Source organism: Trichosurus vulpecula, chromosome 3, assembly GCF_011100635.1.
Source record: "Trichosurus vulpecula isolate mTriVul1 chromosome 3, mTriVul1.pri, whole genome shotgun sequence".
NCBI lineage: Eukaryota > Metazoa > Chordata > Mammalia > Diprotodontia > Phalangeridae > Trichosurus > Trichosurus vulpecula.
The window spans coordinates 171,885,117-171,908,393 of NC_050575.1; the positions used below are offsets into that span (position 1 = coordinate 171,885,117).

Consider the following 23,277-nt stretch of genomic DNA (forward strand, 5'->3'; position numbering starts at 1 on the left):
TTTGGCTCTCTCCAGTGGCAGTGGGTGTTCCCCAGAAAATCATCTTCCCCACCATGTCAGACTACGAAAATGATGAGGAGTGTTGGAATATGCTCGAGGGTTTTCGGGTGAAGCTCATCTCCGTCATCGACCCTTCTAGGATCACACCATACCTTCGGCAGTGTAAGGTCATCAATCTAGATGATGAGGAGCAAGTTCTCAATGATCCCAACCTGGTCATTCGAAAAAGGAAAGTAGGTCAGTATTGCCCTCTTCTCTAACCATCCCTACCCACCCCCCATTCCATCTGTGATCATTAAGCAGCAGCTTCCCCTGAAAATTTAATACCCACATGTAGACATGCAGCCATGAAGCATTCCTAGAAGATAGTTGATGTACTATGGGTTTCAAGTGCCCAGGCTTGGGCAGTTTCTAGTCCAAACCAAGCACCTCAGAACACAGTTTAGCCTTGTCCAAGGGGAACATGTTTTAGGAAAATTGTCTCTGGTTTTACCTCTACTTCTCTGTTTTTTAGGTGTTCTTTTGGACATCCTCCAAAGGACTGGTCACAACGGGTATGTGGCCTTCCTGGAGAGCCTAGAACTTTATTACCCACAGCTGTATAAGAAGGTCACTGGGAAGGAGCCCACCAGGGTCTTCTCCATGATAATTGGTAAGGTTGGTTCAGACAGTAAAGGAGAGCTGGCTCAGCTTGGAGTAGTAGAAAGAGTGATGGCTTAAGGTTAGTCAGGAGTCTTGAGTTCCAGTCTTATCTCTGCTGCTGACTCTCTGTGAACTTGGGCAAATAATCTAAACTCTCAGGGTTTCAATTTCTGGCTTTGTAAAATGGAGATTATAATCCCTGCCTACCTCCCAGCACCATTGTGAACGTCATGTGAGTGAATGGAGGTAAAAATATTCTAGAGATGTTAAACGTTCTATACAAGAGTACACAATTGGCACTTTTAACTGATCTTCATTTGTCCATGCTAATGAAAGAGTCTGAACTCCAGAGAGCTTTCTACAAAGTGGTGCTATCCTTTAGGGTATGACGGGTGGAGTGGGGCCGGGCTTTGTTTAGCAGCCATTTAGAAAGTTAATCAGATGGACCAGAGTTCCATTCTCAACCTTACTATCCAATCCCTCCTTCCTTGAGTTTTCTTAATGTACTTAAGTATCTTGGACCTTGCCTTGGGTAGGGGCATTAGGAAGATGAATGCTGCCTCACGTAAGAATCTTGAGTCCTTTTTTTTAATGAATGAAAATAGGAAATGTTGATAGCTCCCATTTTTCTAGTTCTTTAAGATTTATAAAGCACTTTTCTTTCTTTAAAAAATTCATTTAAAAAATTGTGGAGCAATTTAGAACTACGCCCAAAGGGCTATAAAAATGTTCAAACTTTTGACCCAGCAATGCCGCTTCTAGGGCTATATCCCAAACAGATCATAAAAATGGGAAAAGGACCCACATGTACAAAAATAATTATAGCAGCTGTCCTTGTGGTGGCCAAGAACTGAAAATTGAGGGGATGCCCATCAATTGGGGAATGCCTGAATAAGTTGTGTTATATAATTGGAATAGAATACTATTGTGCTATAAGAAATTATGAACAGTCAGACTTCAGAAAAATCTGGAAGGACTTATATGAACTAATGCTGAGTGAAGTGAGCAGAACCAGGAGAACATTGTACACAGTAACAGCCACACTGTGTGATGACTGACCTTGACAGACTTAGCTCTTCCCAGCAATGCAAAGACCTAAAACAATTCCAAAAGACTCACGATGGAAAATGCCATCCACATCCAGAGAAAGTCTGAATTCAGAGTGAAACAGACTATTTTCTTTTTTTTTTCTTTCTCCTGGTTTCTCCCATTCATTATAATTCTTCTATACAACATGACTAATGTGAAAATATGTTGAATAGGAATGTATATGTAGAGCCTATATCAGATTGCAGGCCATCTTTGGGAGGGAGGAAACAGGGAGGGGGAGAAAATTTAAAACTTATAGAAGTGAATGTTGAAAACTAAAAATAAACTAAAAAAATTTTTTTTAATAATTTAGCCAACCAAAAAAATTCATTTGAAAAATTGTGAGTTTCCTCCACCCACTGAGAAGGCAAGCAATATGACACCCATCATACATGTGAAGTCATGCAAAATATTTCCATGTTTGCCATGTTAAAGTACTTTTCTTATAACAACTCTGTAAGGTAGATAGACCCCCAAGTAATAATATCCCCATTTTACAGATGAAGAAATTGTAGTTCAAAGACGTTGGGATGCCCATATTCACATAGGTAATCATTGTTAGAGCTGAGATTTGGACTCAGGTTCTGATCATTAAACTAATACTGCAATTTCAGTACTCTGAGCATATTGGAAAAGGGTAATGATGTATACTTACTAAATCAAATCATAGAGATGATCGTGCAAGGCCTTGGTTTTCCCATCTCTGAAATGGTCAGTATAGCCATTGAAAGTGGTAAGTCACTAATCTGCATGAGGTTCACTTGTTCTTGGTGGATCTCCTAGGAGGATTTGAAAGCTGTTGTATTTGTGATTTTCTGTGAGGGAGGAGATGTCAAAATGGCCTTGATTCTTGAACCTCTTGCCTGGCCTCCTGAGAAGGGTGTTATGCTCTCTGAAGAAGGAAAAGTTAATTGACACAATTATGTATGCAATATGTATACAGTTATGTATACAATTATAAACAATGGGGACGTGTGTGAGCCTTTGTTGACAGAAAAATAGGAGGTCAAGTGTGGTGGGAAGACGAGCTTGGGCCAAGAGGGACATACCTGTGTGTTTGACAATCCCTGTGTCTGGACAGATGCTTCTGGGGAGTCGGGCCTGACACAGCTGCTCATGAATGAAGTCATGAAGCTGCAGAAGAAAGTGCAGGACCTGAACATGATGCTGAGTGCCAAGGACGACGTTATCAAGGAGATGCGGGTGAAGGACAGCATGCTGCGTAAGCACCAGGAGCGGGTGCAGAAGATGAAGGATGACTGCGAGGCCTTCAGTCGAGAGCTCAAGAGGTGCAAGGATGAGAACTACGACTTGGCCATGCTCTACGCCAGGCAGAGTGAGGAAAAAAACACAGCGCTCATGAGGAACCGTGACCTTCAGCTCGAGGTGCACCCATCTCCTGTCCTCTGCATGTTCTGGCTGTCTCTGGGGTTGGATTTGTCTGCCCCTGGGTCTCCCTCTGGCTCAGGATCTGGCTCTGAGTCTCTCAATGTCAGTCCTTCCGTTTCAGTTTGTCTAACTCTAGGTTGGGGTTTATTTCTGCCTCCAGGCCTAGATCAGTTTCTGTGTCCATCTCTGGGTCTGTTTCTGGACCTGTGTCTCTCTGGGTCTATCTAGCTTTCTGTCTGCCTCTGAATCTAGATTAATTTATTGGTGTCTATATCTCAGTCTCTGACTCTCTCTTGATTTAATGTGTATGTGTCTTTGTCGGTCTCCCATTTTTTCTAGCTGTCAGGGTGGTCTACAGCAGGGGTTTTGACCATCCCTGACACTTTGAAAGTAGAGTTGCACCCTAGCCAATGTGTAACTCTAATCCCAGCTGTGCCATTGACATGCTCTCATCAAATAGCCTTCTAAGACTAGCAGAGGCACCGTAGTGATTGTTTCTGGGTAAAAGCTAAGGTGGGAGCAGATGTAACAATTTGCAAAGTGAGTGAGGGTCTTTTCCCCTTTGACCTCTCAGGGATCAGATGCAAAACCAGCAAGAAATGGAGTGTTCTGGAGGGTATGGGAAGGATCTGATGGGGGTGAATGATCCTCTTGCAGATAGACCGACTAAAGCATAACCTAATGAAGGCTGAGGATGACTGCAAGGTAGAGAGGAAACACACAATGAAACTCAGGCATGCCATGGAGCAGAGGCCAAGTCAGGAAGTTATGTGGGAGATCCAGCAGGAGAAGGACCTTCTTCAAGCCAAGATCCAAGAACTGGAGAGCTCCATGAGGGTAGGTCAGCTACTTGCCTCCAAAGGTTGGAGTCTTATTTGGAGAAGAATTAGGAGAACGCCATGGTGATATCTTGGGGGCTGGAAAAATGATCTTCAAGGCAGAGGGAATATTTATATGTACAAAATATTTCTAGCAGCTCTTTTTGTGATGACAAAGAATTGGAAATTGAGGGGGTGTTAATCAATTGGAGGATGGCTGAACAATTTTTGATATATGAATATGATGGAATGCTATTGTGCTATAAGAAATGATGAAGGGGATGGTTTCAGAGAAGTTTGGGAGGACTTGTATGAACTGATTGAAAGTGAAGTGAGCAGAACTGGAACCATTTATACAATAACAACAGTATTGCAAAGACAAACAGTTCTGTCTTTACAAAGACAGACTTGGCAATTCTGATCAACACAATGATTAACCATAATTCCAGAGGACTCATCATGAAAACATGCCACTCATCTCCTGGTAGAGAAGTGATAGACTCAGAACATAGACTGAGGCATATTTTTTTTGGACATGGCCAATGGGGCAATTTGTTTTGCTTGATTATATATTTTTGGGACATTTGGAATATTTTTCTTGCTTTCTCAGTTTTGGTGGTGGTGAGGGAGATAGAACAGAAAGAATGAAGATCTAAAAATGAAATAAAATTGATTTTTTTTAGAAAAAGCAGAAGGAATATTACAGGTTTGGGATCCCCCTGAAAACTCCACGACCCATTTCACAAATAGGTTAACCAGATAACAAGTCTCCTAAAGGGTAGGGCCCGTATCTTACACGTCTTTATATTTCCCACACTTCCTTGACAATATTCATAATAATAGTCATCATTACTATTACTACATCTTATTTCAGATTTTTGATTTCATGACCCTAACCCTAACTCCCTGCAGCCTCCACCTGCCTCTCCGTGACTTTGAAGATGGTTTTTGGAGTTCTTAAAATCCTTTCCCCTTTCACACCACAAAAAAGCATTACCCTGCTGCCAGCCTTCTGGTGACAAGCCTTGAGCAGGTATACATTCCCTTACTGGGCCTTTACTGAAAACCTCCCCAGTTTCACACAAGCTGCCAGAGCTTGTGTCCTTCCGGAGAGGTCTTCAGGAACCCAGGATGAAGTTCAAGCCATGAGGAGACATCAGAGCGGACTTAAGTAGAGAAATAATCAAAATGGTGTTAACTTATTGGCTCACATTTTGATGATGACTTTAAAGTTAGCAAAGCATTTTCCTCAAATCCCTGTTGGGTAGGAAGTGCAAGTATTAGTTTTTGCAGATGAGGAAAATGAAACTCAGAAATGTGAAGTGACTTACCCGGGGTCACACAGATAGGAAATGTCAGTCATTATTCAAAGCTAGATCTTCTGCCACCCAAGTTTAAGTGCTTTAGCTGCTCAACACATATATCTTGAAATACATAAATGAAAAGATGATTCTTCAAAGCATTAGATTGTAAGCTTCTTGAGGACAGGAACTATTTTGGCTCTTTTTTGTAACACAGTGCCTGGAACACAGTAGGTGCTTAATAAATGTTTATCAAATGAATGAAAGAATGGTGTCCTGGGTTCCCAGGCTTTCTTTTGGCAGAGTGAAGTTGGAAAGGTAGAGATACTGCCCAGAGTGACCCCAAAATGAATATGTTAAGTTGGCAGAATTAGTCGTTGGGGTCCTTCCCTTCTCTGCTCTCATTGCTCTTCACACAAGTGGATTTCTGGGTACTACAGAAGAGGCAAAGTTCACTTTTCAAAAATTGACCTTTTTCAAGACTGGGAAACAAAACTCTGGACTACAAAAATGCCTTCCCTGCTCCAAACAGTTCTTTTATCTCTAAGCCCTGTGATCTCCAGGAAGCCAATCCACTCACTGGACAGCAATCAGTCAGTCAGTCAATAAACATCTATGTGCCAGGCACTATGCTAAAAGCTGGAGAAACTTTTTCTTTTCTTTTCTTTTTTTTTTCTATGTCTGACTGTGACCCCATTTGGGGCTTTCTTGGCAAAGATACTGGGGTGGTTTTCTTCTCCAGCCCACTTTACAGATGAGGAAACTGAGCAAACAGGATTAAGTAACTTGCCCAGGGTCACTGTTTCAACAATCTGGCTAGCAGCTGCTGTGAGGGTGTAAAGCCAACAACAACCAGCTCACAGAACGCTGCAAGCCCAGGTTCTTTTGATCTGCTTTACTAAGCAACATTAAGGGGTTAACAATCTTACTTTAATCCAGCATACAAATATCATTCACTTAGTTCAGGGGAAAAAGCCAGCACCCTGAACTTCAGAGCAAATACAAACAAATTAAAACATTAACAGACAGACCTTGTCTGATTCAAATCTCAATTCATAGTTACCAGAGTTTAACAAAGTCCAAACATCTGGGTTTAGGAGCTGGAAGGCTCTTAGCTACAGCTGCCCGGAGTCTCCACATCAACACATCACCAAGAGTGAGAGCCTTAAGCAAATAGCTCTGTTCTCCCTTTTTATACAGTTTCAGAGTCATCAAACATCATCTGAGCGATTAGGCTCCTGTGATTGTCTCTGGTGTTAACACCTCCCTTCATTGGCCCACCTGGGGCCCCACCTTAGTTACCAATTTATCCCCACGTAGGCTTAGCACCTAATAGATAGGGGTTTGGGCCTGGGGCTTAGCACCTAGTAAGACTCAGTCAAAAACACTGAATTAAAGGAAACAAAGGCCAAACTCTTCAAGGGCACTTGGCCAAACAAGTGCTAAGAGCCCGTCCCGATCCCCAATACAGTCACACAGCTGTGTCTAAGTGGCTGAGGCAAGATTTGAACTCAAGAAGGTGAGTCTTCCTGATTCTAGGCTGAGCACTATATGCTATGCCACCTAGCTGAGGATACAAATACTTAAAAAAAAAAGTTCCTGCCCTCAAAGAGCTTACAATCTAATGGGAGAAGACAATACATATTAAGAAGCTGCAAAGGGAAAGAGGAAGAGAAGGTACTGGCTCCAGAGGCATGATGGGGAAAGTCCAACAGAGTATATAACCAGGTGGGAAGTGAGGAGATGGTTGGCCTGGGTGCCTTCCTTAAATGTCTGAAGACCAACCATATAGTTCATGTGCTGTACTCCTTCCACTTAGCTTGTTCAAGAAAGGGCCATCAGGGGTGGGTTCCTCCTTGCCTCCTTTCAGGACACATTTCCCATTGACCTCTGAAGGAAACAGTCTCTTCCCTTCCCCTCACTGCCTGCTCCCAACCACCTCAGTCTCTCCTAATGTCTCCTTGTCCTACAGACCACTCCAGCCCTGAAGGCCACTGATGGCATAGCAGAAAGATTCAGAAAAAAAAAATGAATCACAAATGGTAGGATTTCTTGTATTAGGATAGGTGGGTATAGGGAGATATTTTCAAGTGGCGGACCTATCTACTTGCTTTGGGATCAAGCAGCATGATTCAGAAGAAGGAGTACTGGTAAAGTCAGAGGACCTGGGTTCACATCCTGGCTCTGCCACTTACTACCTGTGTGACCTTGGATAAGTCATTTAGTCTCTATGGGCCTCAGTTTCCTTCTCTGTAAAACGAAGGCCTTGGATCGGATGATTCCCAATGTCCCTTCTGCCTCCAAATCTAAGATCCTTGATTCTTATAACCTGGGTTTATGTCCTACTTCGACTACTATCTATATGACCTCAGGCAGATCAATTTGCCTTCTCTCTGCCTCGGTTTTCTCATCTATAAAATGGGGATACTGACATTTATGCTATTTACATCAAAGGGTTTGTTGAAATGCAAATGATTATGGTTATTAAGCTGCTGGCCTACCTACATCATTCAGGAACGAAGGCGGGACAAGAATAATATGTACATCCAGATTCTGGAGGAAGACTGGAGGCAGGCTCTGAAGGATCACCAGGAAAAGGAAAACACAATCTTCCACCTACGAAAGGAGCTGCGGCAAGCCGAGGCACTCCGGAACAAGGTGAGCTGACTTGAGGTCTTGGAGGATCAGGCTGTGCCCTCCTCATGGCAGGGTCATCTCTGTCACTCGGCCACCTGTCCCAAAACTAGCCAACCCAGAGCTTAGCCGTGGTGACTTTGGACACGGACACCCAATCGCTCAGAGGGCAGCGCTCTGGCCGGTCTGGGATCAGTCGGGTGGTCGGTGCCTCCTGAGTCCCACCTTGGACCCTTCTCAGACAGGACCTTGACCCCACAATGGAGAGGAAAGTCTGGAGGTTGAAGAGACAGATTTAGAATGGATAGAAGAAAAAGCTTACTAACAGAGCCATCTAAGGCCCCATCAGCAACTCAGGAAGGAGGGTCTCTATTATGGAAGGGTCTTAAGTGGAGGCTTGATGAGTGTTAGGAATATTGTAGGAAAGAGTCTTTTGAGCGTTGGTTGAATTAGATGATCTGTGAGATTCCTTGTGACTCTGAGGTTCTGTGAGGAGCTGTACTTTGGGGAGAGAGGGAAGTGCTTGGAGAAGAGATGGGCTCTATGTGACAGCTTTACCCTCTCCTGAGGAGGGAGGGAGCGAGCTCCAGTCACCTTCTCTCTGTCCTTTTCAATTTACTCACATCCCATCAGATGCGTGCCTCTGACCTATTCAAGTCTGACTCATTTGAGCTTACTTTGCCAGCAGCCAGGGAACATGAGGCAAAATAATAAAATAATTTATATTTGTGTGTATTTAAATATAATAGAATTCATCAAGGAAATATAAATATTTAATAGTACATTTAACATGTTTTATGTTTAATACACTTAGTACATTATATTATTATATATAATAAAATGTAAATGTGAAACAAAATCATTTGTATTTAAATATAATAGAATGCATTAAATAAATGTAAACATGTGAATATCTATTAATATGTTATATCACATTTAATATTTTTGATAATATATTTAATATAAATATAAGCATGAAATGATTTCTATTTGTGTATATTTAAATATAATAGAATTCATCAAGTAAATATAAATACCTAATAGAGCTAATATATATCTAATCTAATATAGTTAGTATATAGTATAGTATATAGCTCTAATATAGTTGGTAATATATAATATAGTCTTATATTTAATAATGTTTAATAAAAATATAAATATAAAACATAAAATAATTTATATTGGCTCTTTAAACTTTTCAAAGGACTTTTATACCCATTATTTGTCTTTGGTTCCCATAAAACTCATCTCTGCATACTTTTCTCCTGCCTTTCAGCTCTCTTCTTCTTCCTTCCCCCTCACTCCTCACACACTCCTTCATACTGAAGTATAAGGGACTGAATATATCACCCTTTCCAAGGGGATTTACATCTTAAAAGAGAAGTCAAAAGAGGGCAATACTGAATGCCCATGGTATGAAGTATTAATAGAAGGACTTCAGGCATTGGGAGGTTGAGGTAGGGAGATCCTTGTGGGCAAAGGGCCTTCCTGGGATGCCCCAAATCAATAAAAAGTAGGTGATGGTGGCTACCTCCTCCAGCTATGTATAAAGCCCTCTTCTCACATACCAAGCTCATTTTTAAACAGTTTCATCCCTCCCTGCCCCCACACTCTCCTTTTCCTGTTCTTACTTCCTATTTTCCCTTCCTTAATCTGATCTGTCACGCTGTTTCTAGGAATAATGCCCTCTACATTCTTACAGAATTGTTGGGGTGGGGGCCAGGGTGAGGAAGAGAGAAAAGCTTGGTTTGGATGATCCTTCGTTGCCCTGTGCTCAGAGAAGTAGGGGGAAGAGGTTGGGCCAGAAGCTCACGGAATCCAATGACTTCCCTTTTCTCCTTAGAGCATAGAGGAGAAGGAGATGTTTGAGCTGCAGGGCATGGCCCTGCGCAAGGATTCCAAGATGTACAAAGAACGCATCGAAGCCATCCTGCAGCAGATGGAGGAAGTGGCTATAGAAAGGGACCAGGTATGTGCGGGCATACCACCCAGACCTGTTACTCAGCTGCCAACACCTGAAAGTGCTGGTAGAAGAAATGAAGCTGGTATTCCCAGGCACTTGCGCATCGTGTTCAGAGAAATGCCAGTGGGGGGGTTAAGCTGATTTCTCAGTGAGACGAGTGAGGCGCGTGGTCTCCTTTGCAAGAGTGCCCCATCTCTGGCAGGGGTTGGGGGTTCTCCTGGGCAGTGGCATTGTGCCAGATTCCTGCTCCCCCTCCCCAGCCTGCAGCCTTCAATGTGCACAGGCCTTTAACCCCTGGGAGGGCTATGTAGTGAAAGGGGAAGAGAGGCCCTGGGTCTGAATCCTGGGTCTGCCACTCACCAGGTGTGAAATGTGTCCCTCTCTCTCCCTCTCTCTGAGGATGAGATGACCTCCGAGGTCCCTTCCATCTCTCATTCTATGATTCTATGACTTTTCTCATCTGTCTGAGATTGGGAAAATGTCCTGTTTCGTAGGACAGGGAATGAAGGACAATTGAAATAACGGTGGATGTTGATGGAGGGGACTGGAGTTCTGCTTTCACTCTGGCTTTGTAGCCTTGGGAAAGTCATTTTCCCTTCTTCTGGTCTAGTTTCCCTGTGTATATGATGAAGAGGCTGAAATGATTGGCCTTCCTTCCAGCTCTCATATCCTATATCTGTTTTAGAAAAAAGATATTTTCATAATAGATCTAGAGGGGAAGGGACCTCAGAGGACCTTTAGTTCAACTCCCTCATTTTACATATGGAGAAACTGAGGACAAGGGAGGTTGTGACATGCTCAGGGTCACATAGCTATAAGTGCCAGAGGCAGGATTAGAACCTTAGTCCTCGGTCTCTGGAGCTAGTGCTCTTTCTTCGCCACCTCCCACATAATGAACCCTGATATCTGGTGGCACAGTGCATAGAGCACCAAGCCTGGAATCAGGAAGACTCCTCTTCAAGAGTTCAATTCTGGCCTCAGACACTTACTAGCTGTGTGACCTTGGGCAAGTCACCTAACCCTGTTTGCCTCAGTTTCGTCATCTGTAAAATGAGCTGGAAAAGGAAATGGCAAACCACTCCAGTATCTTTGCCAAGAAAACCTCAAAAGGGGTCAAGAAGAGTCTGATACAACTGAAACAACAACAAAATCTGGCCACAAAGCTATTTCTAGGGAAGACAGTCCCTGATGCCTATCTCTGTGCTTGTGTTCCTCACAGTCTTTATCAGGCCCAGAGTTCAGGATACATTTGGGCAGTTACCATATGTCCTGTGGGATTAAGGACTATATTCTGGGCATTAGGGCACCGGGACCTCTCTTCCTGAGGGGCTGCGACCTAGCTTCTGTTTGTGTGGCCCTTCCCCCCCAGGCCATCATGACAAGGGAGGAATTCCACCTGCAGTATTCGAATAGTCTGAAGGAAAAGGATGAGCTCCGGAAGCAGATCCGGGAGCTGGGTGAAAAGTATGATGAGTTGCAGTTACAGCTGTTCAAGAAAGAGGGGCAGTTGCTGTCTGTGGAGGGCAAGCTTAAGCGGCTACAGTCGGAGACACCTGTTCTGGTACGTTTTTACTGGGGGAATGATCAGAGTCAGCGTTCTCAGAACTACTTAGGCTCTCCTGCCTCCAGACCTGGTAAATGTAGTTACGGTTTTTCCCAAAGGCCGGGTGGTGGGCTTAGTTACCTCATTATTTTCCTCAACCCTAGGATTCTGTTACCTCTATGATCCACTTTTTATCAGTCAGGGGACCTGGGTTCTAGTTCTGGCTCCACTACTAACTCACCTATGACCTTGGCAAGCCACTGCCCCTCTGGGTACTTCAGTATCCCCATCTATAAAATGGAGAGGTTGGTCTAGTTCATTCTACAACTAATGTTCTAAGACTTTTTGTTTTTGTTTTTTGGAGGGGGGGAAGGCAGGGCAATTGGGGTTAAGTGACTTGCTCAAGGTCACACAGCTAGTAAGTGTGTCAAGTGTCTGAGGTCAGATTTGAGCTCAGGTCCTCCTGATTCCAGGGCTGGTACTCTACTCACTGTGCCACCTAGCTGCCCCTAATGTTCTAAGACTTTTTGACACAAAGATAGTTTAGGCCCTCCCTCATCATCTTGATTAGTCTATTATAAAAGCCTTCTGATTTGACTCCCTGCCTCTGATTTTCCCACTCCAATTCATCTACTGCATAGTTGCCAAAGTAATCTTCCTAAACCATAGTTCTGATCATGTAACTCTTATTCCCTCAATAAACTCCAGCAGATCCTTGTTACCTCCAGAATCAAATATAAAATCCTCTCTTTGGAATTCAAGGCCCTTCACCACCTGATCCTGTCCTAATTTCTAGTCTTTTCACACTTTACTCCCCTCTTTACTCTCTGTAAACCCATAATAACATTAGCTTACTTGCTGTTCCTCACACATGTTAGCGTCTCCTGCCTCTCTACCTTTGCATTGGCTGTCCCCTCTGCCTAGAAAGCTTTCCCTCCTCACCTCTTGACATCCCTGGCTTTCTTCAAGAATCAGTTCAAATATTACCATTAAGAGCTTTCCTGGACCTGCCTCTCCTCAGCCCTCTCCCCCCACCAACCTGTGCCTTCTTCTCTAAGGTTATCGTCTTTCTACTCTTTATTTCTCTCGTACAAACCTACTTTAAAAAAAAAAACAAACAAAAAACTTAGCTTGAGTTTACAAACTCAGTTCCACAAGTTTTTGAATTCCAAATTTTCTTCCCCTTTCTCTCCTCCCCCCCTCCCCACCCAAGAGAGCAGATAATCCGATATAGGTTCTACATATTAAACATATTTTCACAATAGTCAAGTTATAAAGAAGAATTATAACCAATGGAATGAACCATGAGAAAGAAGAATGTGACCAAAAATGGTGAGAGATAAGGCAACAAGTTTTTAAATGCTTTTAACTATTTTTAAATGCATTAAACACAGGATTACAAAGGAAGCCAATTCTATAAGAATAAAGTTATTAAATTTTTTTAAAGCCAAGTTCATGTTCCTCAGGTTAAGAATCCCTGGCTACATAATTAGGAATACTGCATGGACAGTATTTTCTTTTTCTTCCCTCCCTTGTTTTTTTTTTTTTATGGTTTTTGAGAGTATCTATGAATGGTTTACCTTATCCCAAGCCCCATCATGCTGTCTACTGTCCCGAGGCAATTCTCTTCTCTACCACCCCCTCTTTACACACTGAACAAATATCCAGGAGGGATAAAGGACCTGACAAGTCTTCTCTCTTTTCTTGTGATCCAGAGTTCAGACTTGGATGACAGTTCTCCCAGGAATTCTCAGGAGGTGAGTGTCATCATTAGGTTGGTTCTGAGTATTACTCTTTCCTTCCTCGCCAGACCCATAGCTTGCCTAGACGAGGAGCTGGTTGGGAACCACTTTTCTCCCTCCTTGTTGATGGGGTCAGACTCTAAAGAGATTTATGGATGAATTATCCAGTGTCTAACTATTGGCCCAGAAGGACAAGACAATGGCTGCCATGTAAAAAGCAAGGACTTTAGAGTCAGAAGAAGACCTGAATTCTGGTCCCAGCTCTGCCATCTAACAGCTGTGAGACCTTGGGTAGATCACGCTACTTTGGCGCTTCCACTCCCCCTTCAAAATAATAGCTACAACACATTTCCACAGTGCTTTAATGTTTATAAAGTCACCTCCCCTGTGAGGTGGGTAGCATAAAAATTATTGTTACTTTGCCAATGAGGAAATCGAGGATTAGAGAGGTGAAATGTCCCCACGATCACACAACTGAAAATTCAGTTGGTTTATAAGACGCCACTGTCAATGCCAAAGCCAGAATTAGAACCTCGTTCTCTGCTGGCTCCAAGTCTCAAGCTTTCTCCATCATCCCTAAGCTGTGGTACTCTGTGCTTCCTGGGGACATTCCGGGAATTGAGGAAGGTCATGTGAGAAAGCACCTTTCAAAGCAGAAGGTACTATGCCAGTGGGAAGTCTGGAGGTTGGGGCCAGACTGGTGGAAATGTAGAAGGGACAAGCTGCTGGATTTATAACCCAGAGAGGCTACAATTTGGTCACAGGCCCAAAAAAAGAAAAGCTCCCTATCATGATGGTCCATTGGATGCCAAGGGTGAGGGAGTAGGGGAGGAGGAAGGGAATTTAGGACTGTCGAAAAAGGTCTATTTGACACAAAATAAAAGGAGAGGTGAAGGGCAAGCAGGCCCCTACTTCCCTCTTGGTACTCCTCTTTCACATTCCTGGGGTTTTGTCACATCACACTTTGCAGGGGGTCTCAAATGCATCAATAGGTCTGGTGGGAGGCGTACATTGGAGAGAGTCTGAAAAGGGACAAAGTTGGTGGAAATGATTGAAATCCGGTTTGAGGTTACGGGGGACGACCAGTACTGAAGTCTAAACTAGGCTGTTTGTCTCTTTCTCAAAGTTAACTCTTCCCAGGGACCTGGAGGAGGACGCACGAGTTTCCGACAAAAGTGAGCCCGTCTCTACACTCCAGCGCCCCAGCAGTGTGGTACAGTGGAAAGGGCACTATCTCTGTAGTCAGAGGACATGGGTCTTCAAATCCCACTCTGATGCCCACTGCCTGTTTGTCTTTGGGCAAGTAACTCAATCTCCCTGGGATTCGGTTTCTTTAATGAGTGAAATGAGAAAGTTGGACTAACTGATCACTATCGAAGGTCTCTTTCACCTTAAATCCTACAGTCATCCTATGTCATTAAGCAGCCACCTTGGGATATGCTGGGAGAGCCAGACTTGTGTAGAGGTAGAATTGGTAATGTGGTATGACCTGAGAGGACCTAGGACTCTCTTCCTTCTCATCTCCCTGCCAGTCTGGCACTGATGCCTCAAATACCACTATTAGAGTCACTTCTTTGGGTTGACGTTGAAAGCCTGATTCAATTGCACTAAATTACCTCAAGGAGGGAGAAGTTACTAAATCAGAACTATCAGTCACTTTCACTTTTAGTATGATTTTTGACACACTCTTTCCATCCTGGCAGCGACTGGGGGTGGGGGTGGGTGGGGGTGGGGCCTGTGAACCAATTTCCCCCATTTCACATATCTATCCATGAGTAACATCGACTCTGATTTCTAAAGAAAGAGGAGTTCAAGGGGAACCATTCACATTCCCCCCACCGTGCAGAGTGAAGGTGTCAAAAAGAGAAACGCTCATGTGGAGAATAAGTGGCTGATCAGCTGTTACTCAGCTGTATCTGGGAGAGGAACCAGACAGGGACTGAGTTTCATTCCTTCTGGTCAGAGCAGGAGGGTTTGAGGAAGAATGGAAGCAGGCACAGAGTTGACCAGCACAGCCTGGGAGATGTGTGTCCTAGGGCAGGAGGAAATAGCATCTTTGGCCTGGAGGAATACCCCTTCTGAGAGTGGCTTCTTGTTTGGCAGAGCTCTGAGAAATCCGAAGATCTGAGCCCCAGGGGCCATGGCCCAGGGAAGGCAGCTTGTAGTGTGGACTTCTCAGTCCTTCTAGCACGCACAGCTCCTTCCAAAACATGATCTCCTGCTGGGAGAACACACTCTCCGAGGGAACCTGAGGAAAGAGGGGACAGGATCACAGAATCTCAGAGTAGGATGGGACCTCAGGGACTCATTTAATCCAACCCATTCCTATAGCTCTGGATGTTCATGCCACTTCTGCCCCTTTCCTAGGAAGTGCTCATTTGGCCTTTTATTTGAGAACCTCCAAAGATGGGAAGAAGCCCATTTCACTTCAGGGCAGCCCTCGTTGTTACAACATTTTTCTCGACATTTAGCTTAAAGCAACCATGTTGTAACTTCCACAGGATGTTCATTGTTCCGTTCTCTGGGGCCAAGGAGAACAAGTCGAATTGCTCTTCGAAATGATGGACTTTTAATACTTAGAAGCAGTGATTATGTCCCCTCCTAAGTCTTCTTGGGGCAAAACAGCCTCAGTTCCCTCTACTAGTCCTCAGAGAGCTTGATCTTCAGGTGTTTTTGCACAGGCTACCCCTTAATAGTTACTTACTCTTACTTATAGCCTTATACTCCTCAACTCCACTCCTTGAAATCCTTAGCTCCCTTCAGAGCTCAGCTCAAGTATCACCTCCTACATGACACTTTCCTTGATGTTCCCAGTTACTAATACCCTCCAAAACTATTTGTATTTGTGTCTATTTTTGTGTATATATATATATTGTCATATGGTCCACTACCCATAGGACATAAGCTCCCCTAGGGAGGGATTGAGTTCTTTTTGTCTTTGTATCCAGAGCCTAGGATTGCCTGGCACATAATAGGTGCTTAAAAAATGTTTATTAAATTGATTCATTGGTTATCTCTAGTTTCCTTGCCACTTTGTTCATCTTCCTCTGAACACACAAATTTATTAATATCTTTACCAAAAGTAAATAGTGAATAGGGAAAAGACCAACATTATCAGAAAATGGCTGTCTGAAGAGGGTTAAATTATATCCAATTTAGTTCAATTCAAAAAGCATTCAATAAATGCCTACTATGTACAAGGGACTGTGCTAGGTACTGGGGATACAAAGATGAAAAATGAAACAGTCCCTGTCTTCAGAGAGCACCTATTCTACTCTGGGGGTGGGGAGGAAATGATCTGTACAGAGGTAAGTAAAGATAAGGCCATTTGAGAAGGGTGAGGGCACTAACAGGTCAGCAGAGCTAAGCCTTGAGGGAAGCTGTGGATTCTGGGGGCAGAGATGAGGTATTCAGTGCATTCTAGGCATGGGGGACAACAGCCTAGAGAGGGGAATAGCTAGCATTTCAGTTTGGCTAAAATGAAGAAAGTATTTTGGTGAATAGGATAAAATAAGTAAGGGAAGGCAAATTGGAGCCAGATTGTGGTCTGTAAATGAATAAAGACTCTATATTTTGTCCTAGAGGAAATAGGGAGCCACTGAAGCTCTGTGAGCAAAAAGTAGACGTTTAGACTTAAAATATTTTGGCAGCTATGTAGGGGATTGATTAGAAAAACGAAGAGGCTGGAAGAAAGGAGACTGACTGGAAGAAAGGAGGGCATTTCAATAGCTCAGGCAAAAAGGTGGTGAGGTCCTGAACTACAGAGTGATGGCCATGGAGGAGTGGAAAGGAGATGGGTGTCATGGATGTTACAGAGGTAAAATCAAGACTTGATTGGATTCAACTGGTTGGATATGAAGACAAAGGGAGAGTAGAAAGCTGAGGAGCATTTCCAAGTTGTGAACCTAAGTACTTAGAAAGATAATGCATGAAAAAGAAATAGGGATATTTAGAGCCAGGGATGTGTTTAAGAAGGAAGATAGTGAATTCTATTTTTGAGTTAGATGCCTGTGGACAGAAATATAAGGAGGGTGGAGGTAACCAGTGCTTTTCCCAAGGCTACCAAAATTTAGACTATACTGAAAATATTTGAATTCCTTCCGTAGGTGGAAACAACTTAGGTTAGCACCTAGTTAGCAATAATGATTAATATGGGAAATTACCACATGGGATTGTGTAGCTGGACTCCAGGGGAACTCTTCCCTTGCCAGCTCTTCCCTGGGTTGCTTCTCCCAGTGGCTGCCTACCTAGCAGCAACATCAGAGTATCTTGGCCAGGAGGGCTAGATTCCCCATGGGACCTTACATCTCAAGGTTCGAGGTCTCTCTCGGAGGGCTCTCCACCTCCCCTCCCCACAACAGCTTTCCATTTTGTGGTCTTTGGCCCAGGTCCTCATTTTAACTCCGGTTAAGCCCATATAAGAGGCAGTTAGCAATAAAAGTTCAAGAGAGCCAAAAGAGCTGGATATTTGGGAATTATGTGTATAGAGATGCTAATTGAACCCATGGGATCTGATGAGATCATCAAGAGAGAAGATCATAAAGAGAGAAGAGAAGAGAGGCTAGAAAAGAGGCTGAGTGGGAATGTACATACTTAGCAGGGTGGGAGCTAGGTGATAATTTGGTGAAGGAGAAAGAAAAGGAACAATCAGACATATTGGAGGACAAACAGGAGGAGGTCGCTGACAATGTCAGAAACTACAGAAAGGTCAGATAGGGTGAGGAAAAAGTCACTGGATTTAGTAATCAAGAGATCGTTGGTAACCTTGAAGAAATAATGTCCAGTTGAGTTGTGGGCCAAAAGTCAGATTGCAAGGCATGAGTAGGAGATAAGGAGATGGAAGTAACAAGTATAGATCACTTTTTTTCTTGAAGTTTGATCATGGAAGGGAAAAGGTATCATTCTATATAGTGTCGTGAGAAGATGGCAGGGTCAGATGAAAGAGTTTTTTTGGTTCGTTTTTGTTTTTTAAGAATGAAGAAGACATGGGCATGGGTTTGTAGGAAGCATGGAAAGAACCAATAAAAAAAGTTGAAAATGAGAGAAAGAAAGAGTGATTGAATCAGTAAGCTAATGAATGATAGAGGAGAAGGAATCAAAGGCATAAGCAGAGAGGTTGGCATTGACAAGGAGGAAGGTCACCTCTTCAAAGACTGGAACAAAGGAAGAGGGAATAGAAAACGTAGAAAGGTTTTGAGGTGTGAAGTAGAGGGGAAAGATGGATGGATCTTGTTTTCTTGGTAAAATAGGAGGTGAGGTCTTCTATTGAAAGGGTAGGAAGAACCAGTGGAAGAGAGAGCCTTAGAAGAAAAAAAGTTTGCAACAGCCACTATGGGGAGTGTCATAATAAGGGAATATTTTTGTTTCTGGGTCTCCTACTCAGCCAAGTACAATGGGATTTTTCCCCTTCTTTTTAAAAAAATGTTCTTTTTCATTATGAATATAACAGTCTTCAACAAACCTTCCAACCTATAAAGAATAAAAAAGAAAATTGTGTGTGAAGCAGTGAACTTCTGTATAGTTAAAAAAAAACAATACATGTTTACAAAGCACTTGCTATATGCCAGGCACTATGCTAAGGACTTTTTCTGAATGTCTTATTTGATCTTCACAACGACCCTGAAGGGTAGGTTCTATTGTTATCCTCATCTTTATGATTAAGAAAGCTGAGGCAAACAGAGATTAAATGACTTGCCCAGGGTCATACAACTAGCAAGTGTTTGAGGCTAAATTTGAACTCAGGATTTTGAGCTCAGCGCAGCAATGTCCACTGCCTAGCTTGTTGTCAGAAAGGACAGATTAAATTGAATAAAGTAGTCATAAAACTATCCTGTTTGTGTCCCCTTCTGAGCTTCTTTTTCTTCCTTCTATATAGTTTTATTTTTTGATTTTTTTCTCTTTATTTTTAATGTGTTACTGATAGTATTTTCTTTTTTTAATCTGTCCCTTCCCACTAACTCCTCACTTCCTTCACTTTCCTTGTAACAAATGAGTAAAGTCAAGCAAAACAAATTGACCTGTTGACTGTGTCAGCAAATGTACATCTCATTTTATGTCTTCAGTATAACAACATACTGAATTTGTCATTTTCTTCTTCTTCTTTTTTTTTTTTACCCAGACCAATGATTCAATTGGTATAAGTAATTCCCAGTGAGAAACTTCCTCTGACCAATGCATATCGGCATCTGCTTGGTGACTGAGTCTCACAGAGTCATCTGAGCGCTGGCCCTTGGTCCCACAGCTTAGCTTGTATGTGTCAGAAGCTGGACCGAAACACAGGTCTTTTCTGACTCCGTGGCTTATTTTCTACCCACAATGCAACAATACTGCTCTCATTTATATTGGGCATGACAATATTCTATTCCATTCATGTCAGTCTGTCAGTCAACAAGCATTTATTAAGTGCCTACTATGCCAGGCACTATGCGATGTTCTGAGGATACCCAGAAAGCAAGACAGTCCCTGCTCTCAAGGAGCTCACATTCTAATGGAGGGGGCAACCTGCAAGCATCTACGTACAAACAAGACCAGATAAACTGGAGATAATCCATAGAAAGAAAGCACTATCGTTAAGTGGAATTAGGAAAGGCTTTTTGTAGAAGATGGGCTTTCATCTGGGACCTGGAAGAAGCCAGGGAAATCAGGAGGGAGAGTTTATCTATTTTTTTGTACCCTCCTTGATTCCAGTTCTCTGCTATTACAAAATAAAGGTACTGCTGCAAATATCCACAAGGATCCTTTCCCTCTGTCTTTGACCCCTTTGGGAAATCGAGGCAACTCTATGGTGTAGTGGATAGAGTGCTAGACTTGGAGTCAGGAAAACCTGAGTTCAAATCCTTCCTCAGACACTAAGTCACTTGTCCCTGGGTAAGGCACTTGTCCTCTTTCAGGCTCAGTTTCCTCATCTGTAATATGGGAATAATATACTTATCTCCTAGGGGTTTGATAAGGATCAAATAAGGTAACATTTTTAAAGCACCGAATACATTTTTGCTATTTAATATCATTATATTATATCTGGCTTGCTGATGGGAGACTGGGAGTGTGGAGTGGGCTTATTGGATTCCATGCCCAGTCCCATGGTCTAATGAGAGTGTGGGACCAATTGTATGTTTCAGGTCATCCAGCTAAGGAGAGGCATCTAGAACAGACCTTTGTAACTGCGAAAGAGAAGCATTTTCTGGCCCCAAATGTAAGAGAAACTGAGTGACCCCAGGATGAATTGAAACTAAATGCAGCGTGTTTGATGCAAGCTTCCCCTAGGGTGGATCTTGGTCATGTGTGATTCTCGTGTGTACATTGATTGGCATGTGTGTGAGGTTGTACTTTTGTGTGGGCGTGTGTTGATATGTGCAATTTGGGGTCTTTGTGGACATGCGTCTAAATATTTGTATTTGTATGTATGTGTTTGCATTTGTTTTTGTGTATGATTATGATTGTGATTGTAAGATCCTTTAGAACAGGCCTTTACAGTTGATCCTGGGAGGGCATTCTGTCTCCTCTAATGTGGTTTAGAGGGAAAAGGGTTGGATTTGGAGTCAAAGGGCCTGAGTTTTTTTATCCCAGCTCCATCGCTCACTAAATGATTGAACCTGGGCAAGTCATTTACCCAAAATGAGGGGGCTGACTAGATGGTTTCTAGGGCCCCTTCCCATTCTAAATACATGATGCAAAGAACAAGGTCACATGCTCCGGGAGTGCTTTATTGCTAAGACTAATGATACAACCTTCACTTCCTTCAAATTTATGTAGAGTGGTGCAGCGTATAGAACTCTGGACTTGGAGTCAGGAAGATCCTAGTTCAAATCCAACCTTACTATCTACATATTTACTACTATGTGACTCTGGAAAGTCATTTGATCTGTCTATTTTTGCATCTGTAAAATTGGGATAACAACAGCACCAACCTTCCAGGGTTGTTGTGGGGATCAAATGAGACAGTATTTGTTAAGTGCTTAGCACAGTATCTGGCACATAGTAGGTGCTATATAAATGCTTGTTAAAAAAAAAACCTTCAGAGGTCTTCCTCTGCCCAACTCATCTGAACTGAACAAGAGATTTGTGGCTGGAGCAATAGACTATGGGGGCAGGGCAGAGGAAAAAGAAAAAAGATGGAATCCAAACCATCCTCACTCAAGACTCACTGAAATGGTACCAGTTGTTAGCCCAGACCCACCTTGCTTGCCTTTACTTCCACCTTCTTTTTTCTTTCTAGGGAGGTGGACTGAGCAATGGGGAGCCACAGGAGAAGGAACGGCGCCGTATCAAAGAAAGCTTTGAGAACTATCGTAGGTAAGACTGACTGGGTTCAAAGCAAGGAGGGTGCCTGGTGGGTACCATGCATTTGGGTTTTTAATTCTCCCAAGTTCTCACCTGTATGACCTTAAGCAAATCACTAGGCCTCTCTGGGCCTCAGTTTCCCTATCTGTAAAATAAGGGGGTTGGGTTATAAGTTACCATGCAATTTGGCCCCAGTTGAGTTACCATCAGTCCTTTATTTCTGGTTCAGACTCTTAATGAATCATCGAAATCTGTTCCTACTCTTGTACCCATTTCTTACTTTCACAGGAAGTGGGCACACAGAAAGGTTAACCATAGCACCCGGCAGGGAGAAGTAGACTGGGAGAATACCACAGGAAGTGACAACACGGATACAGAAGGCTCCTGAGACTATATTTGCCTGCTGATTCCAGGGCCCTAAATCCCCCCAGCCAGTTTACTTAGCCTCTCTGAGAAGATCTGTACTTCTCCCTGGTCAATCTCCCATCACTCGTATGGATAGGATGGAACAGGGATATCAAAGATCAAAAACATCATTTAAGCCTCAAAACCACCTCTGTGTGGCTTAGATTCAGAAGAATAGTCTGAACCCCAGGCTTTAAGTTCTGAATTAAGATTGACTTAGATTGGTATTGTGATGACGTTATGGCCATAATGAAGGACAAATATGAAGAATTCTGAGAAACGCTTATTTAAGCAGTACACGACAAAGAAGACAGAAGCAAAGAACAATTATAACAATGTGAATGAAGACAACATTAAACAGCGACAAAACTCGGGTCAAATTCAGTGGAAAACAATGGTGTCGAATGATTACAGTTTAAAGGAGCCAACCAATCATCCTTTATGTTAACAAACAGAAAACTGCATGAAGTGGAAAGTGATCCGTATCATCAGCACACTCAGCCTTTAAGGCCATTTTGCTCAATTGTCTGGGACTAATATACATGTGAAGTTCATTTGTTGGGATGTCAGAATAAAAAATAAAAATGTTTAAAAGAAGGAAATGGCTTTGTGCTCAAAAAGCAATAAACAGTAAGGGTGACTAGCAGAGTGTCTTCCACAGACAATGTTATAAGTAATTTTCTTAATAATTACAATGCAGATTATTGGGAATTTACTATATATAACTTTAGTGGTCTGCTTGCAAAAAGACCTGGATGTGCTCTGCTGATTTCTTTGCTTACCTGGTTGTAGAATGATGGGAAATCAATTGCTTACAATAATAATTCAATTGTGATACTGTGTTATAGTAGAAAGTGTAATAAAGTTTGAGCCAGGAGAAGGCTGAATTTGAATCTGGACTCTTAATGGTTGTGACACCAGTCAGTCACTTAGCCAACCAGCATTAATTAAACACCTACTATGTGTTAACGTGGTGCTAAGTGGTAGGGATACAAAGAAAAGCAAAAAAAAAAAACCAAACCAAAACAAGCTTATGGTCTAATGGAAGAGAAAACATGCAAACAAAGATGTACGAATAAGATATACAGGATAAATTGGGAGCTGGGGAGTAGGCACTTGGGGTTAGGGAAGGTAATCCCAGGCAAATTATTTTATATGTTTGAAACTCAGTTTCCTCGTCTATAAAATGGGAATAATAATATCTATACTATGTACTTCATGGGATAATTGGAAGGAAAAGGCTTTCTAAATCTTAAAGTGCCATGTACACTTGAGTTATGTTTTTCTAATGAATTGCTTGAATACTTCAAAAGATTTATCATTTCATTGATTGGATTCAACAAACACTTATTAAGCATCTACTCTGTGCCAAGCACTGCGTTGGAAGCTGGGGATACAAAACCAAAATTGAAACAATTGCTGCCTTTGAGAAGTTTGCATTCTGAGGAAGAGAGATAACATATACACAGAT

The 23,277-nt window shown here is 42.6% G+C and overlaps 1 protein-coding gene across 1 annotated transcript; it reads left to right on the top strand.

Moving 5' to 3' along the window:
* The first annotated feature begins 28 nt into the window (after positions 1-28).
* Positions 29-22,152, top strand: CARD9 (caspase recruitment domain family member 9). The gene is made up of 12 exons (XM_036750501.1): positions 29-237; positions 515-652; positions 2,813-3,117; positions 3,778-3,957; positions 7,754-7,897; positions 9,717-9,842; positions 11,206-11,397; positions 13,095-13,136; positions 14,248-14,296; positions 20,240-20,313; positions 21,337-21,413; positions 21,690-22,152. Exons 1-12 carry the CDS (start codon positions 54-56, stop codon positions 21,787-21,789), a joined length of 1,611 nt encoding a protein of 536 aa, XP_036606396.1. The 5' UTR covers positions 29-53; the 3' UTR covers positions 21,790-22,152.
* Positions 22,153-23,277: the final 1,125 nt, after the last annotated feature.